Source organism: Ranitomeya variabilis, chromosome 2 (genome assembly GCF_051348905.1).
Source record: "Ranitomeya variabilis isolate aRanVar5 chromosome 2, aRanVar5.hap1, whole genome shotgun sequence".
Classification (NCBI taxonomy): domain Eukaryota; kingdom Metazoa; phylum Chordata; class Amphibia; order Anura; family Dendrobatidae; genus Ranitomeya; species Ranitomeya variabilis.
Window position 1 is genome coordinate 310,015,308 of NC_135233.1, and position 21,619 is coordinate 310,036,926.

The 21,619-nt window shown below is 43.8% G+C and overlaps 1 protein-coding gene and 1 long non-coding RNA gene across 2 annotated transcripts in view; one reads left to right on the forward strand and one right to left on the reverse strand.

Annotated features, from left to right (window-relative positions):
• Positions 1 to 10,009: 10,009 nt before the first annotated feature.
• On the reverse strand, positions 10,010 to 13,868 carry HMGB3 (high mobility group box 3). The gene is made up of 5 exons (XM_077285224.1): positions 13,719 to 13,868; positions 12,156 to 12,312; positions 11,889 to 12,028; positions 11,635 to 11,809; positions 10,010 to 11,511 (listed from the first exon to the last, which is right to left on the reverse strand). Exons 2-5 carry the CDS (start codon positions 12,303 to 12,305, stop codon positions 11,368 to 11,370), a joined length of 609 nt encoding a protein of 202 aa, XP_077141339.1. The 5' UTR covers positions 12,306 to 12,312; positions 13,719 to 13,868; the 3' UTR covers positions 10,010 to 11,367.
• Positions 12,621 to 21,619, forward strand: part of LOC143805682 (uncharacterized) — a 73,303-nt gene continuing 64,304 nt past the window's right edge. Inside the window, exon 1 of the long non-coding RNA XR_013221304.1 lies at positions 12,621 to 12,728. This is a non-coding gene — a long non-coding RNA (uncharacterized LOC143805682). The remainder of the gene's footprint in view (positions 12,729 to 21,619) is intronic.

Genomic DNA, 21,619 nt, shown 5'->3' on the forward strand with positions numbered 1-21,619 from the left:
AAAAACACATCACCATCACCAATGCATTTCTTAAAAAAAAAAAAAAAATACATGTAACATTAAAACTTGATTTAATCAATAGATCATTTTTGATAATCAACGTTTGAAATAGGAGTGGGCGCCAAAATTCCTCCAGAAAGATGTCACAGACTGATCATATCATATCATCATATCATGCAGAAAATGATTACTTCCACTTATTGCTGCTGAAGAGTTGTTCTACAAAGCAATTTATTGATACATGGGGTGTATTTTTTTTCACACTCTGCTTCGGCATTTTGGTCTAGTTTCTGTTAATTAAAGTGAACGTGACATCTGAGGTATGCTGCCTAATCCAGGGGCAACACAGTATCAGGCACTGGCTGTAGGATCTCAGCCAGGTATGTTTGAAATTCTTTTAATACTTTTAATAGCTGCCGGGACTGAGCTGTGCTGTAGAACAGTCGGACAGGTGGGTCCCCAGTGGTTTCTCCCTGCCCAATCACAGTGATTGACAGATCTATGACTATATGCACACGGTAGGCAGAGACCTGTCAAACCAGCAGGTGGGGAGATGCTGCTGGGGGATCCATCCGTGTTAGTAGTCTCCTGTTTGGCTTGGTCCCCGGCGGTTATTAAAATTATGTTTTTCTAAAATGCCGCAGCGTTTCAGAGTCAAACATACCTGGCTGAGATCCTACAGCCAGTGACTGATACTTTCATCCCACAGATTGGGCAGCATGTATCAGATGTCAGGTTCGCTTTAATGGCACGAGTGTAATTTAACATCTATTGTTGCTCATATGACATTGTATTTAACTATTGTTAAGACCTTCTAAGAACCAGATGTTATTTTTTTTATTATGTCCTGATATATAAAACAGAGAGCAAACACTAAGATGAAAACAACTTAGTACCCCTGGGTGAAGCTTTCTGAGCGAAACACGCGTCGGGTGTGGTGGGCACCTGGATATCTACACTTTGTGATAAATATGTAATGTTTAGTTAGATCTGCATACACTGCTAATGCCTGGGCTTATTATTGGCACTTTAACGGTGGTCTGGAATATATGACACATTGTCTCATTACCATAGATCCCTGTTCTGTACAGGGATGTATCTTATTTGAAACCCAGTTCGATGGTCCACAGCGTTTACAAGCACTTGCACTTTACAAATATTTTGGATGTTGTGTGTTTATGCGCATTTAGTATTTCCCAGGACTATTCAATTGAGATATATGTAATATCAATTCATTGCTTTTTTATATCCAGATGTTCCCACCTTTTTCCTGTTCTTGTTTTTTTGTGTCCCCTCCTGCTGTTACTCATTGATTAATATATGATTATTATTATTATTATTATTGTATTTTAAATTTTGTTTAATAAAAATGTATCTTTTAGCCCATTAAGAAAAAGTTGTTTTCATCTTAGTGTAGTGTTTGCTCTCAATTATCCCCTTTTCTTTGGGTGTAGTTATTTTGGAACTTTAGGTTCCTTTTGGTGTTACTGATATATAAAACCATAAAAACCATAGACCTCAAAGAAGGTGTAACGGGTTTTTCTCTTGACTGTATATATATATATCTATATATCTATATATATCTATATACATATATGTATGTATATATATATATATATATATATATATATATATATATATATATATATATATATATACACTATATATATACAGTACAGGCCAAAAGTTTGGACACACCTTCTCATGCAAAGATTTTTCTGTATTCTCATGACTATGCAAATTGTACATTCACACTGAAGGCATCAAAACTATGAATTAACACATGTGGAATTATAAACTTAACAAAAAAGTGTGAAACAACTGAAATTATGTCTTATATTCTAGGTTCTTCAAAGTAGCCACCTTTTGCCTTGATGACTGCTTTGCATACTCTTGGCATTCTCTTGATGAGCTTCAAGAGGTAGTCACCGGGAATAATCTTCCAACAATCTTGAAGGAGTTCCCAGAGATGCTTAGCACTTGTTGGCCCTTTTGCCTTCACTCTGCGGTTCAGCTCACCCCAAACCATCTCGATTGGGTTCAGGTCTGGTGACTGTGGAGGCCAGGTCATCTGGCGTAGCACCCCATCACTCTCCTCCTTGGTCAAATAGCCCTTACACAGCCTGGAGGTGTGTTTGGGGTCATTGTCCTGTTGAAAAATAAATGATGGTCCAACTAAACGCAAACCGGATGGAATAGCATGTCGCTGCAAGATGCTGTGGTAGCCATGCTGGTTCAGTATACCTTCAATTTTTAATACATCCCCAACAGTGTCACCAGCAAAGCACCCCCACACCATCACACCTCCTCCTCCATGCTTCACGGTGGGAATCAGGCATGTAGAGTCCATCCGTTCACCTTTTATGACACGGTGGTTGGAACCAAAGATCTGAAATTTGGACTCATCAGACCAAAGCACAGATTTCCACTGGTCTAATGTCCATTCATTGTGTTCTTTAGCCCAAACAAGTCTCTTCTGCTTGTTGCCTGTCCTTAGCAGTGGTTTCCTAGCAGCAGTTTTACTATGAAGGCCTGCTGCACAAAGTCTCCTCTTAACAGTTGTTGTAGAGATGTGTCTACTGCTAGAACTCTGTGTGGCTTTGACCTGGTCTTTAATCTGAGCTGCTGTTAACCTGCGATTTCTGAGGCTGGTGACTCAGATAAACTTATCCTCAGATGCAGAGGTGACTCTTGGTCTTCCTTTCCTGGGGCGGTCCTCATTTGAGCCAGTTTCTTTGTAGCGCTTGATGGTTTTTGCAACTGCACTTGGGGACACTTTCACAGTTTTCCCAATTTTTCGGACTGACTGACCTTCATTTCTTAAAGTAATGATGGCCACTCGTTTTTCTTTACTTAGCTGATTTTTTCTTGCCATAATACAAATTCTAACAGTCTATTCTATCTATCAGCTGTGTATCCACCAGACTTCTGCACAACACAACTGATGGCCCCAACCCCATTTATAAGGCAAGAAATCCCACTTATTAAACCTGACAGGGCACACCTGTGAAGTGAAAACCATTCCCGTGACTACCTCTTGAAGTTCATCAAGAGAATGCCAAGAGTGTGCAAAGCAGTCATCAAAGCAAAAGGTGGCTACTTTGAAGAACCTAGAATATAAGACATAATTTCAGTTGTTTCACACTTTTTTGTTAAGTATATAATTCCACATGTGTTAATTCATAGTTTTGATGCCTTCAGTGTGAATTTACAATTTTCATAGTCATGAAAATACAGAAAAATCTTTAAATGAGGTGTGTCCAAACTTTGGGTCTGCACTGTATATATATATATATATATATATATATATATATATATATATATATATTAAATACAAGGATGCTGAGTAAATATCATTCTATTCTCTAACATTCCATTCTGTAAGCGATGGATCTCACATATTGATTCTATTGCATTCATATTCCAAGCGCCCGATCACGTGCAGCCAGTGTTTAATAACAAACTACTGCTCACACGGTGGCATCAGGGATCCATGAAGCTGGAATTTCAACATATTAATTCATCCAAAGGCTTAGAGAGGCGTTGTATGTGTGTTCTTTCACCGCACTGCCATTACATCTTTGATTATTCTAGCTTTATGTTTGTCAGCGCAGCATATGGGTGAGATAATTTGTATTCCAAGTATTAGGCTGCCAGTGTAAATTATTAAAGGCCCAATTCAGAAAAGCAATATTCGCCATATGTATTTTCTTTCTTGTTTCGCAGCATTTTCCTAATGTGTCCTTTTCAGACAAAACTGGAAAACATTAAAATGCTTAAATGACTCAGTTATCCAAACTGAATCCAGCAGAGATAAAGAAAATATACAGCATAGGCTACTGTAGTATAATAATCCCGAGGTTTATGTGAGACCCTGCGTGAGGATATCACATAATTGGTATCAAGGAATTTTCTATATTATGTTATTCTGTCGGAGATAAGAAATAATGTAATTGTTTTTATGCTTTTTTTGTTCTATTAATAATATGATTGTATTTACACCCCCAGGCCTCTTTCACATGTCTAACATTAATGTTCATAGGCATATATGAGGCTGTTGAGTTCACAACCGGTCAAGACATGGTTTGACCATGAATGGTGGAAATATCACATTCCTTAGGATAAATCTCTGGCTGAACACAACTTAAAGGGGTTATCCGGGACAGTTTTATCTTTTTTACATAGGGTTAAGAGCTGACTTTTAGGTAGTTGCTAAGTGTTCTGCTTGGTGCTGGTTCAGACAGCTCTTGCCGGCGATTCTACTTCTTCATTTGAACTCACATCAACAGGACAGCTCTTCCTCTCCTGGGCTGCTCTGTTAATGGGTCATTACTACCAATGTTGTTTTTAACAGCTGGCTCCCCGCAGTTAAGCAGAGGGGAGCTGGCTTTCAATCACCATGACATTAGCAGTAATTGCCCAACATTAGAGCAGAGCAAAAGAGAAGCAGCAGCTCCGACGTGGTGACATCACCGGAAGCCGCAAAATTGCCACCAGGAGCTATCTGAGCCAGCAGATATCATGGCTGGGCAGAATCAGTAGTTAGCAAGTACCTGCCTATAAGTTCTTAGACCCATAAGAAAAAAATAAAATCATCCCGGATAACCCTTTTATTTATGGTTATTAGGGTATAAGGCCTTTGGTGATTGATCAGTATTTTTTCATTCATTTTTAAAAGAGGTTGTGTCTGATGAGGCCAATCAACAGTTTTCGCCCTATTATTGTGCATAAGAAGACAGCTAATAAGTAGCGGGTTGACAAGCTTATCAATATGCAGGGCTCCTGAGCCTGGCTCGCACCACATCTGATAATCTTCAATGTTTTGAAAACTACGCCATACTGAAAAATGACACATCACTGTAATCAGGGAATCTGTCACTAGTCTATGCAGTCCTCAAGTAAACAGATTTTGCAATACAAACTGAATACATTTTTGCATAATTAAAGTTGACTTGATGAGGCTGTTGTATTAACTTTGGAAATCTATGTGAGAATGGCTCTATAATGCTTTATATTACCATTAGCTTTTATGAGTTGAGTAAAAGAAAAGAGCTCATTATTCCAAGTTTCAGTCTGACAGATGCAGTTTGTACTGAGCAGTTTGAGCAACAGGGAGGAGGGACACTGAGGAGCTGTCAATCAAACTAGATAGGCTGATTGAACAATTGAAATTGTCAGCTCTGTCACCATGTTTCAGAATTCATAAAATATTCATCTTAAAGGGATCCCGTCATCAGATTCATGATGCCTAAGGTGCGGGCAGCATAAATCAGACAATGGCTGTGTGATTGCAGCCAAGTATGTTTTACTCTGAAATTCTGCAACGTTCTGGAGCAACCATACTTTGAAAATAGTATTGGTAAAAACTATGGTAGTGAAAATGGTAGTGACAATATGTTTTTGATGACTAATCCAAAAGACACGTCCATGACTGGCTTCTCACTTTTCCATTGACTGATAGGTCTCCCCAATGTTGGCACATAGGGGAGACCTGTCAAACAGATCGGGGTGGAAACAAATCGACTGTGGACCTGCCTTTTGGACTTTTCATCAAAGACACATAGTTACAGCTGGATTTTCACATTTTGTTTAATTTGAAATCCATTCTGGTTCAGACATAATGGATTTTGTTTTAAAAAAGAACACCTGTCTACTCAAGTTCTGACATCAATTTTTAAATTAAGCACATCAGTCTTCTCAAGTCCAAGAAATCTTTGTAATGATGTATTCAGCTTGTACTGTGAAATCTTGTCACAGACCGGCTTTAAATTAGTTCTCTCTTATCTGTATTTACAGAGGGTGAAATAAGTATTGACCACGTCACCAATTTTCTAAGTAAATATATTTCTAAAGGTGCTATTGACATGAAATTCTCACCAGACATCGGTAACAACCCATCCAATCCACATAGGCAAAGAAATCAAACCATAGATGTCCATAAATTAAGTAATGTGTAATAATGAGAAATGACACAGGAGAAATGAATTGAACACATGAAGAAACAGAGATGCAATAAGCACTGGAGAGTCATGACAGCAGCTGAAATCTATCAGTAACTAGAAAAGCCACCCTGCCACTAAGTGAAAAATAATATCAGCTGGTTCAACTGGTCACCTATAAAAATGTGTCTCACTACCAAGGTGCCACACAAGAAAAATCTCATGTGGCACATGATGTCTCAAGACATTTGTAACCTTATTGTTGCAAAACATACTGATAGCTTTGTCTAAAGAATTTCTAAACTAGTGAAGGTAGTCAGCACTGTTGGCACCATAATCCAAAAGTGTAAAAAACATAATTTCACTATCCAGCCACGACCAGTTGCTCCCCACAAGATTTCAGACAGAGTAGTGAAAAGAATTATCAGAAGAGTTGTCCAAGAACCAAGGACTACCTGTAGAGAGCTACAGAAAGACCTGGAATCAGCAGGTACATTTTTTTCAAAGAAAACAATAAGTAATGCAGTGAACCTCCATGGCCTGTATGCACGCTCACCAGGCAAAACTCCATTGCTGAAAAAAAACATGTTCAAGCAAGTTTAAAGTTTGATCAACAACATTTAAACAAGCCTGTGAAATATTGGGAGAATATAGTATGGTCATATGAGACTAAAATTGAACTCCTTGGATGCCATAATAGACACCATGTTTGGAGGTCAAAAGGCACTGTATATCACCCCAAACAGACCATAACAACAGTTACGTTTGGAGGTGAGAACATCATAGTGTGGGGCTGTTTTTCAACATACAAAAATGTCAAACTTCATATAATTGAAGGAAGGATAAAAGGACAAATGTACTGAGACATTCTTGATCAAAAATCTGCTGCCATCTACAAGGATGATGAAGATGAAACGAAGGTAGACAGTTCAGCAAGACAATGATCCCAAACACACAGCCAAGGAAACTCTCAATTGGTTTCAGAGAGAAAATAAAGCTGCTAGAATGGCCGAGCCGATCACCTGACCTGAATTCAATAGAAAATGTATGGAAGGAACTAAAGCTCTGAGTTCACAGAAGGAGCCCATTTGTGGAGAATGGGACAAAATCACACCTGAGCAATGCCCGAGACTAGTTTCTCCATACAGGAGGCGTCTTGAAGCTGTCATCACCAATAAAGGTATTAAATAAATTTATGTAACTGGTTAATACTTTTTCCCTGTTATTACACATAACTTAATTTAGGGACATCTATGGTTTATTTGTGCGGATTGGATGGGTTGTTACCGACATCTACTGAGAATTTCATGCCATTAGCACCGTTAGAAATATATTACTTATTTAACCCGCTGTGTGTATGTGTATATATATATATATATATATATATATATATATATAATTTTTTTGTTAAGACCTTCTGTTTATAAAAGTACCGTCTGCCGTTTTCTATAGTTAAATGCTAAACTAGCCAGATGAAGTCTAAAACCACTATTTTATAGCCCTTTCAGCTTCAGATTGGTTTGCAAACAAAAAAAAAAAAAAAAAGATCATATGAATTCAGCTGTGTTCCAGATGCATTTGGTGATAACGCAAGTGCACAAGTTTATTTTTACATTTGATGCCCTTCTTATTTTAACCCAGTCATATTGTTGCTGAAGACATTGAAAGGGATGCTGGGTGAGACATGGGCTTCTACAGAAGTATATGGACTGGATGATATCAGACCGGACGCCATGGCAGCTGTGTACCATCACTCCTGTATATATAGGGTGATGTACACACGTTGGTCACCTTCTGCAATTTTGGGCCCCTGCATGATGTCACGTGTGATCACACCATCAATCTTAAGGGATTGTGCATACGTGTAATGTTTGAACAATTCTGACACATATCGATGCTGAAGCTTCACTTGCTTGCAAATCAGCAATCCTTTATCCCCGATGTCTTGCCAGTGGACGCCATTGCTGTCTGAAGATGCCCCCACTCAAGCTTCTGCAGGACCATCTGCTTCATTGATTTTCTTTTTCTACCGCATGGACTCTATGCAAATGATTAGGCCCAGACAAGAGCTGGGTCCTGAGAATACACGGATGCATACCATTATTGTTTTGCTATGCAGTCTGCTCATGCCCTAGTCTGTGCAGCTGCCGAGAGCTCATTGATAGAGCTGCTAGATGAGCCCGAGTGACCTGCCCTGTATAATCCATTCCAGGGACAGCGCTAATGGCCACAGATTATAGCACTGGACTTTACAGCAGGATGGCGAGGGGTTATAATTGGAACGCCTCGTGCGCGAGGAATACGGATCTACACAAGTCACAGCACTGCCATTCATTAATACAAGACGTTAAAGAGGATCTGTGAACACTCCTATACTTCATTTAATGAGGGGGGTCTCGGCTTCTTGGAAAAGGGGAAAATTGCAATGTGATTCTAAATACAAGCTATTGTGTAATGTACCTCTTATTAAAAATTCTCAGTTCAAGAACAGGATTTATAATTTTATAGTTAATGGCTCTGTCGAATCGTTGCAGACACCGCTGCAGTCAATCGCTGGTGGACAGTCTCCTAGGCAAGAAGTGCAGGAGTTTCAGGCTCTCTGCTATAGTTTGCAGGCGTTGCTCTGAAGAAAAACCAAAGGCCACGTCCCCTGATGAAGCTTGGTGAAACGCACATTGGGGCGCAGGGCTACACATCATTACTATGTAAGTTTGCAACATATAATCTTCCATTTGATGTATATATTATCCAGTAGGGAATGTACTGCAATAGATGGGTTTACTAACTATATATTGTTTATAGTTACCTTGAGAGGTTTGCGGTTAAGCCCTCCTCTATTTAACAAAATCCAATATTTGGTAGCAGCATTTCTTTCAGGTTCATCTCTTATTTTCAGCCGGATACAAATACTGAACGTGGCCTAACCATTGGTGAGGAGTGCAGAAGTGGAGACATTTCTATTATCCTTTTCCTCAGATTGTTCCTCTCCTGATTTTGGCTAACAGAGGTAAAACACCAACTGGTTTTACAGGAAGATAGGTTGCTCCTAATAATGTGACTGTATCTGGCCAGCTTCAGTGCCCCTGCGCTCAATTGAATCAAGGAAAAGCTACCTCAGAACACTTTGACCAAGATGTTGGTTCAAACTACAAGTAATGTGCCATCAAGTAGTAAAGCATCCAGCACCAAAAGGTTGTTCTCCAATAAACTTTATTCCAAAATCTTGATATAAAAGCATAGACAACAGACAATAGAAAAAATGGCAAAACAATAGCAGGGGTTCCAGATGCCGGTTTAAACGTTTCAGGGCCAAATATGCCCCTTTATGTGTTTTCTACCACCCTGAAACGCGTAAGCTGACGTCTGGGACCCCTGCTATTCTTGCCATTTTTTCTATTGTCGGTTGTCTGTGCTTTTATATGTAGGTTTTGGAATAAAGTTTATTGCAGTGCAACCTCTTGGTGCTGGATTTATTACTACTTTGGATTTTCCTGGGATGGCAGCCATGCAGTGTGGACAGGTGAGCTGAAAAAGACTATTTGCTCAAGTAATGTGCAATCCTTGACTAGATGCTCAAAATTTGACTTGAGAAAGGATGCTTATGCTAGCACTATGTAGATTTCCCTTTTATACCTTCCCCTTGCTGTTTTTTTTTTTAAATATATTTCCAGGAGGAACAACACTCGCCCAAAAGTGGAGATGGTCTTTTTGCCCTTCCCTGAGGAAATGCAATAATTTGCTCAAATAGACAGGTGAGGAGCTCATGGGTCCCATAGAGGTGGCCTGCATCTACACATAGCAGGTGCCTGTACTTATGAGCTGGATTATCCCCGTTAGAAGTGACTCTTAAGCAAATCTGCCAGAAGATTGCTCATTAGTTACCTGCTGCTATGCACCACCTGCATGTGAGTAATGTATGTCACCAATGGGGGGGGAGAAATAGGGTTTCTATGAAACGCCCCATCATACTTTACTTGCTTACAAACTTGTCCAACTGCCATTTTCTACCACCCCCATTTTAGATTAGGATAATAAATGTGATACATGTCAAGTTTAAGACCACTTGAAAGGAAATTTCTCATTACATTTTAATACCATTTTTAACTAGGAAATATTAGAACATTTGTATGTTAACAATTACAACTTTTACATTGGTCCATTATACCATTGCATGTGACCGTACAGTCAGGAACAATTTTACATATGCAGGGAGGCGTAAGGCACAATAACCTACTCAAAACTTCTTAGTCGGATGGCAAGAGTTAAAAGTTTCACTTCAGTTTAATGTGTCATTAGAACCTGGAGAGATTAGGATGGTAGCATGACACCATCGTCACCACATAGGAAACATCCCGATCGTTACCCTACCATGTGTCACTGCACTTCAGATGCAGAATGCTATGTAATGAAGAGCACAAACTTCTGAAACCAGAACTGTCAAGAACAGTCTTAAAAAATGTAATACTGTTTTATTCGCTTCAAAAACATTTCAGCATTCTAAACATAAAAAAAAACAAAAAAAAAAAAAACAGGACAATGCAACATGAAAACGATGAAAACGCAAAATGGTTCTCAACTCTGCAAACCTTTACTTGACCCTCACTTTAGTCAGTGAAGCTGTGGCTACAACTTGTTTAAAAACCTATCGTACTTAACGAAAAAAAAAAAATTCATACACTTCTCATGCCAGCTGAACTCCTCAACAACTAAACGGCATAATGCTATTTCACTATATACAAAAAATAAAAGGTGTGTGTGTGTGTGGGGGGGGGGGGTTATAGAAAAAAAAAACAAAAAAAAACCAAAAAAAAAAAACCAAAACACCTATATATAAGCCAAGTTGATGCCCAATGTAGTGTGTAAGTCTTGTGTGCATGCTTTGGGCTGAAACCCTAAAAAGGGGCAGATTGTAATAGCCAGGGATGGTCTTAAACCCTGGAGGTATCAACATCTTAAAAATAGAAGAAAAAAAAAAAAAAAAAAAAAAAATGATATGCACCATAAGAAGTTGTCTAGTTTACAGATTAGATATGTACAGTTTACAACCCAGGATTTTTTATCTAATCAATAACCATTAACACCTTAAATTAAAAAAATATGAAAAATGCTTGAAACATTTTTAAATGCTTTGATACACCAACAGCAAAGTGCACAGAGTGAGGAGAACACTAGAGCGCCTGTCTGTTTTAAAAATGTGTTGGAAATATGTACAACTTTGATACAGTTTCTGAATGCTCGGCTTACACACACGGCTACATAATGTAAACCCAGTTACAACTCCAAGAGCATCTTTTTTTTTGTGTAGAAACTGTAAGAACCAAATTTTTTTCCTTCAATTGGGCCTAATAAAGGGCAGTCAGCCATCTTTAAGATGGCAGCCAGAGGTGATTCCCCTACTCTGATATTCACATCAACAGAACGTACAACTTCATTCGTCATCATCTTCCTCTTCTTCATCCTCTTCCTCCTCCTCGTCTTCATCATCATCTTCATCCTCTTCTTTTTTCCGGGCCATTTTAGGAGCACTTTTAGGACCATCAACCTTCCCTTTGGACTTGTAGTCGGCAACATCCTAGAAAAAAAAAAAAAAAAATTATATATATATATATATATATATACACACACACATATACATAGCCCTGTAACACCAACATTCATCCTTCATTCATCCTGACATAACGGAGGCCGGACTTACCTTCTCATACTTCTCCTTCAGCTTGCCAGCCTTGCTGTTGTAGGGCTGCTTCTCGCCATCACTCAGGTTGTTCCACATCTCGCCCAGCTTTTTTGCCACATCACCAATGGAGATCCCAGGATTAGTGGATTTAATTTTGGGACGGAATTCTGAGCAGAACAGGAAGAATCCAGATCTAGGAAATAAAGATGATCCAGGTTATGGTCACATTCCCAAGAGAAATACCTCTATGCCCTGCCAAGAAGAGAGCTTACGGGGGCCTCTTAGGTGCATTGGGGTCCTTCTTCCTCTTGCCTCCCTTAACGGGTCCAAAGTCTTTCATTTCCCGGTCATATCTTACTTTGTCAGCTTTTGCCAAGTCGTCAAATTTGGACTTCTCTTTTGCAGACATGATCTGTGAAAGGATTTTTTTTTTTTTTTTTTTTTTTATTATAGCACTCAACATCCACAAAAAACTACAATATGATAGACAGAGATATATAGAGAGAATATATTTTTCTTTTTTCTAATACCAGACATACCTTCCATCTTTCAGAACATTTCTTTGAAAATTCCGCAAAGTTGACGGGTATTTCAGGACTCTTCTTCTTGTGTTCCTCACGACACGTCTGCACAAAGTAGGCATAAGCAGACATCTTGCCTTTCGGCTTCTTAGGGTCACCTTTAGCCATGTTGAGTCTGAAGAAAAAAAAAAAAAAAATTAAGACAATTTTAGCTTTTTAACAAGGGTGCAGTACCACTGTATACTGTAGGGGCACTAGAGCTTGTTTGTGGACACGGCATTCGAGAGGGGGAGGAAAGAAAAAAAAATATAGAAAAAAACAAAAAAAAAAAACACTAGAGCCATTACATTAAGACATAAATGCTCGGCACATTTTAATTAAAATTATCTGTATTTTTTTCTATTATACACAAACAAAAAAAAAAAAAAATTGTCAAAAAAAAAAAAAAAAAACCGCAAGTAGAGCCGTGTGGCCGCGGTACCGGCCGGTGAGGTTGTCCCGCCATCTTTACCCGTCTCCACAGCCAAGGTCACGGCGCAGATAATACGCCCGGCCGGTGGGGGGAGCAGGAGCGGAGGGAGCACACGACAGGTCAGACACCAATAATTCATCTTCCATTTTGTGAAAAGCTTCTTCATGAAAGAAAGTGCCCCTGAAATGCGGCTGCGCAGCGCCCCCGGGCGGCCGGGTGGTGGCGGCGGGCGGGGCGCCGTGTGCGCGGTGGCGGCGGCCGGTGGGGCGGCGGGGCCGTGTGCTGCCGTGGGCTCCGCCGCCTGCCGCCCGCTCCATTCACTAAGATGGCTTCTCTCTGTGAGCGCAGACAGCAGCCGCCCGCACTGCTCCCTGCACGCCGCGCAGCCCCGCACTCAGCGGCCGATAGCTCGGCGGGACGGGCTCGGATCGGGCCGAGCGAGGCGGCGATGGAGAGAGCGGACGGCGGGCTAGCAGACCTGCGGCTCGGGGCAGCGCGGGGCGCCCGCGGAGGGGCGGGACTGACGGGTTTCGGGGCGCCCCCCCTCCTGAGGCTTAGCGCAATCCCCTGTATAACAAAGAGCCGTGATCAGCCATTACTGGCGGCACGGAAAAAGTGACCGGGCGGCGGGACCACGGGGACAACAACCGCCAAACCGACGCGACCGGAGAGCGCACCGTCCGGGGAGGAGGCCGAGCCGCTGATGGGGGCGCTGGGTGCCCTCCTGCGGGGGAGCCGGCGGGTACAGGAGGGAGCCCCGGCAGCGCGGACACCGGGTCACCGCCCCCTCCCCGGACACAAGGCGGCTGACAGGACAGCCATGTTATTATGCGGAGAGCGGAGCCATGTTACTGCGGAGCCCTGCCGCCCGCCCATTAACCCCCGCAGCACCGCGCCGGCACCAGGCAGCGCACAATGCCGGACTCCAGCAATGGCGCACGGGCTACAAGAGGTTAATTGGCACCGCGGCAAAACCGTCACTGACTGAGAAGATATGGAAATAATAACGCCTATAACACGGGACGTGAGGGCCCCGGGGGTGACGGGCACCCCGAGTCCCGGGGGAGCTGGGCGCGCAGGAGCGCCGGGCCCGCAGCCACCGGACCTACCTGTATTGTTCGCTGTAGTGTGATCCTCCGTGTGCACGCCGCTCACTAATGCTGCCTCACAGCCTCGCGCTAGCTTACTACGAGAGCGCCCTGATTGGCTGGAGCACACTCCCCCGTTTAAAACAACCTCCCAGCCTTGTGATTGGGCAGGAGACTTATGAATACCGACTCCGCCCACTCCATCCATTGGATGAAGTACAATCTACGTCATTCATTCAAAAAAAATAAAAAATAGTCTCCCCGCCCGGGGGACGATGCAGGCGATAGTGGAGCGCTGTGCTATGGTGTGGGAATGGGGGCGGTGACGTCACGCCGTGTGCACTCAGCCCATTGTATGCGCGAGCGGTAAACATGGCGCATCTTCCCGCAGCGGCGACATTTGTCGCACTGTACAGTCACACGTGCCCGAGTGCACACAGCCGAGCAGCGCGTTATGTCCGGGCGGTGCAGCTGCAGGGTCAGGCTCCCCTATGGAGGCTCTGGCTTCTGCCTCTGGACCCGGGATGGACGCTGTTTACTGTGGAAGTAATTAGCCACGTGGTTGGCGCTATTGTGGAGCCACAACGCTCAGCATGCCCACAGAGGTGACAGCACGCTGGGAGTTGTAGTCCCACAATTCGCATGCAAAGCACAGAATAATGACCAGGAAAGTGAGGAGGGCACAGTACTATAGGAGAAGGGGTGCAATCACACCTGGGCCCTGCAGACTAGGGGCCCCTATAGAAAGAAGGGATCTGTCAGTAGGATCCACCCTCCTATATGGGCCATAGGAAGCAGAGTAATGACACATTATACATTATACATATATGCGGAGGCAGATTCTGGGGAGATCTACGGCCGGCCCATAGATCGGAACAGCTCATTCCTATATAATAAACACGTCGCTTTCTCTGGATCACAGATATCAAGGTGTCATGGTTTTCAGCTTCTTATGGCTACATAATAATAATCTTTATTTTTATATAATGCCAACATATTAAAAAATAAAGATCTACTGCTGACATCTACTGACAGATTCCATCTAAAGGCCTCTGTTAGTGGGGGCCCTATTGGAGATGTTACATTGGGGTCCACAAGCTTCAGGTTATGCCCAGTGACTTAGATCAAAATCAGACATAGAAACTTGGGGCCTGACGCATCGAAGCCGTCACATCACAATTCTGCCATCATTATTATTTATATAATGCTATTAAAGGGAACCTGTCACCCCCAAAATCGTATATGAGCTGCGACCACCGGCATCAGGGGCTTATCTACAGTGTTCTGTAATGCTGTAGATAAGCCCCCGATGTAACCTGAAAGATGAGAAAAAGAGGTTAGATTATACTCCCCCAGGGGCGGTCCTGCTGCGGTCCGGCATCTCCCATCTTCTTACGATGACGTCCTCTTCTGGTCTTCACACTGCGGCTCCGGCGCAGGCGTACTTTGTCCTGTTGAGGGCAGAGCAAAGTACTACAGTGCGCAGGTGCTGGGCCTCTCTGACCTTTCCCTGCGCACTGCAGCACTTTGCTCTGCCCTCAACAATGTACGCCGGAGCCGCTACAAGAAGAGGACGTCATCGTATGAAGATGGGAGGTCCCGGACCGCGATGTCCATCAGACCCGGACCGCAGCAGGACCCCCCCTGGGTGACTATAATGTAACCTCTTTTTCTCATCTTTCAGGATATGTCGGGGGCTTATCTACAGCATTACAGAATGCTGTAGATAAGCCCCTGATGCCAGTGGCCGCAGTTCACATACGATTTTGGGAGTGACAGACTCCCTTTAAAGCTTTGAAAAGTCCCAAAATGTAGGCAGAACTCTGAGGGTATGTGTCCACGTTCAGGATGGCATCAGGATTTGGTCAGGATTTTATGCAGGTAAAATCCTGACCAAATCTGCACCTGAGGTCACTGGCAGGTCACCTGCGTTTTTCATGCGTTTTTTGACGTGTTTTTTCATGCGGATTTGTGTGTGTTCTTGTAAGCTCAATAAAGATATACCAAAAAAAAGGGTGATGTCATTTCTTGTATAACCTCTTCATTTACATACTCCATTGAAGAATAATGTTTACACACACAGACAGATAGATGATAGATAACAGATAGATCTATCGTATTTATCTATCGTATCTATAAATATATCTATCGATAGATATATCTATAGATAGCTAGATAGATATATCAATAGATAGATAATAGATAGATAGATAGATAATAGATAGATAATACCAAGCCCGATGTTTAGTATATCTATGTATCTTTATTCTGTTTGTCTGTCTCTGTCACGGAAATCCCAAGTCGCTGATTGGTCGCTGCAAAACGGCCACGACCAATCAGCGACGGGCACAGTCCGGCGGTGAAATGGCCGCTCCCTACTCCCCTGCAGTCAGTGCCCCCTCCAGTCAGTGCTCACACAGGGTTAATGGCAGCGTTAACGGACCGCACTATGCCGCGGTGTAACGCACTCCGTTACCGCTGCTATTTACCCTGTGTGACCAACTTTTTTACTATTGATGCTGCATATGCAGCATCAATAGTAAAAAGATCTAATGTTAAAAATAATATTAAAAAAAAAAAAAAAACATGATATACTCACCCTCCGTCGGCCCCTGGATCCAGCTAAGGCCTTTCCCGCTCCTCGCGACGCTCCGGTGACCGGTCTATGCATTGTGGTCTCGCGAGATGATGACGTAGCGGTCTCGCGAGACCGGTATGTCATCATCTCGCGAGACTGCAATGCACTCTTGAGACCGGAGCGTCGCGAGGTGCATCGGTAAACGCCTCGCCTGGATCCGGGGGCCGACGGAGGATGAGTATATAATTATTATTTATTTCAATTCTTTTTTTAAAGGGAACCTGTCACCCCGTTTTTTCAGTATGAGATAAAAATGCCGTTAAATAGGGCCTGAGCTGGGCTTTACAATAGTGTATTTTTTGTCCCCTGATTCCCCACCTATGCTGCCGAAATACCTTACCAAAGTCGCCGTTTTCGCCTGTCAATTACGCTGGTCTGGTCAAAAGGGCATGGTGAAATGGCCGTTTCTCCCCCACCTCTTGCTTATCTTCCCGGCGTTGGCGTAGTGTTTTGTGCATGCGCAACTGCCGAATGCACTGCGCAGCGGCAGACAAAGAGCGCGATCTGCGCTATTCACCGGCTTTTCCTGAAGCCGAGTTCGCATCTCTGCTTCAGGAAAATGGACCGGCGTGATTGACAGGCGACAACGGCGACTTTGGTAAGGTATTTCGGCAGCATAGGTGGGGAATCGGGGGACAAAAAATACACTATTGTAAAGCACAGCTCAAGCCCTATTTAACGGTATTTTTATCTCATACTGAAAAAACGGGGTGACCGGTTCCCTTTAACAGGGATATGGTGTCCACATTGCTATATATTACGTGGGCTGTGTTAGATACTGCGTGGGCTGTGTTATATACTACATCTCTGTGCTATATACTATGTGCGCTGTGCTATATACTATGTGGCTGTGGTATATATTACGTGGCTGGGCAATATACTACATCGCTGTGCTCTATACTACGTGGCCTGTGTTATATACTGCATGGGCAGTGTTATATACTACGTCTCTGCTATATACTACGTGGCTGGGCAATATACTACGTGGGCTGTGCAATATACTACGTGGGCTGCAATATACTACGTGGGCTGTGCAATATACTACGTGGGCTGTGCAACGTACTACGTGGGCTGTGCAATGTACTACGTGGGCTGTGCAATATACTACGTGGGCTGTGCAATATACTACGTGGGCTGTGCAATGTACTACATGGGCTGTGCAATATACTGCGTGGCCTGTGTTATACACTACGTGGCCTGTGTTATACACTACGTGGGCTGTGTTATACACTACATGGCCTGTGTTATACACTACGTGGGCTGTGTTATATACTGCGTGCGTGGGCTGTTATATACTACGTGAGCTGTGTTATATGCTACGTGGGCTGTTATAAACTACGTGGCTGTGTTATATGCTATGTGGGCTGTTATACACTCCGTGGGCTGTGCTATATGCTACGTGGCTGTGCTATATACTCCGTGGGCTGTGTTATATACTACGTGGCTGTGCTATATACTCCATGGGCTGTGCTATATACTCCATGGGCTGTGCTATATACTACGTGGCTGTGCTATATACTACGTGACTGTGCAATATACTACGTGGCTGTGCTATTTACTACATGGGCTGTTATATACTACATGGCCGGCAGCGACCAATCAGCGACAGGTGCAGTCAGGCCGTGAATTGGTGCGGGATTTAAACCACGCTTCGCTAGTTGCTCGCGCCCGGCCGGCCGTGACCAATCAGCGATATTGCAGCAGGATTTAAACACCACTTCGTAAATAAAGTACATACATATTCTAGAATACCCGATGTGTTAGAATCAGGCCACCATCTAGTAGATATATAATAGCAAGGCCGATGTTTATGAATGAACGTTTAATTTAAAAAAAAAAAAATGGGAAAAAAAATGGTGTGGGCTCTCACACAATTTTCTGCGCCAGAGGGGGAAAGCCGACGGCCGGGGCCAATATTTGTAGCCTGGGAAGGGGGTAATACCCATGGCCCCCCAAGGCTATGAATATCAACTCGCAGCTGTCTGCGTAGCCTTTACTGGCTATTAAAATAGGGGGACCCCCCCAAAAAAATTGACGTGGGGTCCCGCTATAATTTATAGCCAGAAAGGCTGCGCAGACAGCTGCGGGCTGATATTCATAGCCTAGAGAGGGGCCATGGATATTGGCCCCCCCAGCTACAAATACCAGCCCACAGCCACCCAAGAAATGGCGCATCTGTAAGATGCGCCAATTCCGGCACTTAGCCCCTCTCTTCCCACTCCCGTGTAGCGGTGGGATATGGGGTAATAAGGGGTTAATGTCACCTTGCTATTGTAAGGTGACATTAAGCCGGGTTAATAACGGAGAGGCGTCAATAAGACGCCTATCCGTTATTAATCCAATAGTAATAAAGGGTTAATAAAACACACACACATTAGGAAAAAAGTATTTTAATATTCTTCATTTAACCATACTTACCATACTTCAGCACCTGCAAAAAAACATAAAATAATAAACCGTATACTACCTGTCCGCCGTAGTCCAATTAATAATGTGTCCCACAACGATCTCCCCTATAGAACAGTGACATCGGGTGATGTCACTGCTCTATAGGACCCTCAGTGACACACTGACAGGAGACAATGGCTCCTGCAGTGCATCACTGAGAGGTTACTAGAGTTCACTGGTCTCACTTTATGGCAATTGCTGCATGGGAAAATTTCTCACACAGCAATGCAAAAAGTGAGACTAGGGACTATTTTCTCACAGGGGCGTATGAATACATTGTGAGGAATACATTGTGGAAGGATACCCTCCATCGTATTCCTGGAGCCCCTGGAGAGCGGTCGCATCAGCTGATGCTCCTGCTCTCCACGGGAGATCGTCGTGGGACACTCGTTTTAATTGGATTTCTGCGGACAGGGAGTATATTGGTTGTTTATTATTTTAATATTTTTTACAGATGACACTGGCTTCGGGGATCAAAGTGACAAGTGATGGTGAGTATGTACTCTATGTTTAATGTACTGTATGTATGTTGTATGTATGTACTGTATGTATGAGTTGTATGGTGTATGTTGCATGTTGTATGGTGCATGTCGTATGGTGCATGTCACATGTCACATGTCGTCGCATGCCGCATGTTGTCGCATGTTGCATGTTGTCGCATGTTGCAGCATGTCGCATGTTGTTGCATGTCGCTGCATATCGCATGTTGTATGTTGCATGTCGCATGTCGTCGCATGTTATCGCATGTTGCATGTCGCATGTTGTTGCATGTCGCATGTCTATGTTGCATGTCGTCACATTTTGCATGTTGTCGCATGTTGCATGTCGCCGCATGTTGTATGGTGTTTGTTGTGTGGTGTATGTTGTATGGTGTGTGTTGTATGTTGTGTGGTGTATGTGCACACAGTGTAGACGAGTTCAGCTCTGCTACATCTGGATGCCTGACATCTAGATGTAGCAGAGCCGGTAGATGATCGCCGGAGATAACTCTCCAGCGATCACCTACACTACAGCGTTCTCACAAACAGCTGATCCCCTCCACTATGCTGTAACATCTGGACGCTGCGTGTTTGACGCTGCGGCTCTATGCAGCGTCAAACATGCAGCGTTTCCTGAAGGTGGAAACATACCCTGATACTTTGTGTCTTTTATCGTTCTCACACCAGTTTCTCCCAACTCTGCCAAGATAGGTGCAGCTGGGACGAGGGCTTGGCGACCACCACTTGTCAAATTCATGAGGCCTTTACTACGCCACAAATCTTACTCCAGCCAGGATTTGTGTCAGGCCACTCCTTCAGTGCTCTTGATTCATAAGACGCGCACCTCCTCATGATTCAGGAGCGCCTGACTCCGCACATCTCATCAAAATCGGCGTGAACAACGCCTGTCTTAATGCATTGCACCCTTGGTCCTCGTACAAGTGAACAACCCCATAGACTATGAGGCCACCTGCACACCCTCAGTATATGATGAGTTTTTACCTCAGTATTTGATGAGTTTTTTACCTCAGTATTTGCAAGACAAAACCAGTGGTGGAACAATCAGTATAAGGGCTCTTTTCCATTTGCGAGAAACACATCCATGTCTCACATGTGAAAACCAAGCTCTGGCGCCGGCACTCCAGAGCGGAGCGTGCGGCCGCATAGGAACACATGGAGCGGCACGCTCCGCTCCCAAGTGCCGGCGCCAGAGCTTGGTTTTCACATGCGAGACATGGACATGTTTCTCGCAAATGGAAAAGAGCCCTCGGTAAGTTCACACAGGACGTTTTTGCTGCGTTTTTTTTTATGCTAATTTACAGCTGCTTTTTCCAGTACCAGCAAAGCCTATAGGCCCCGTCTCACATAGCGAGATCGCTAGCGAGATCGCTGCTGAGTCACAAGTTTTGTGACGCAACAGCGACCTCCATAGCGATCTCGCTATGTGTGACACGTACCAGCGATCAGGCCCCTGCTGCGAGATCGCTGGTCGTGTCGGAATGGCCTGGACCTTTTTTTGGTCGTTGAGGCCCCGCTGACATCGCTGAATCGGTGTGTGTGACACCGATCCAGCGATGTCTTCACTGGTAACCAGGGTAAACATCGGGTTACTAAGCGCAGGGCCGCGCTTAGTAACCCGATGTTTACCCTGGTTACCAGCGTAAATGTAAAAAAAAACAAACAGTACATACTCGCCTTTCGGTGTCCAGGTCCCTTGCCGTCTGCTTCCTGCTCTCACTGACTGCCGGCCGTACAGTGAGAAGTGAGAGCACAGCAGTGACGTCACCGCTGCGCTCTGCTCTCGCTGTACGGCGGCTCAGTCAGAGCAGGAAGCAGACGGCAGGGGACCTGGACACCGAAAGGCGAGTATGTACTGTTTGGTTTTTTTTACATTCACGCTGGTAACCAGGGTAAACATCGGGTTACTAAGCGCGGCCCTGCGCTTAGTAACCCGATGTTTACCCTGGTTACCCGGGTGCTGCAAGGGGACTTCGGCATCGTTGAAGACAGTTTCAACGATGCCAAAGTCGTTCCCCTGATCGTTGGTCGCTGGAGAGAGCTGTCTGTGTGACAGCTCCCCAGCGACCACACAGCGACTTACCAACGATCACGGCCAGGTCGTATCGCTGGTCGTGATCGTTGGTAAATCGCTTAGTGAGACGGGGCCTTATGAGATTTCAGAAATCTCATGCACACACATTGGTTTTTTGTTTGATCAGTATTTTGTGCTTTGCTGCCTTTTTTTGACATAGAGCATGTCACTTCGGCCTCTTTCACACTTCCGTCTTTTCAGATCCGTTGCAATGCGTCGTTTTGGGAAAAAAACGGATCCTGCAAATGTGCCTGCAGGATCTGTT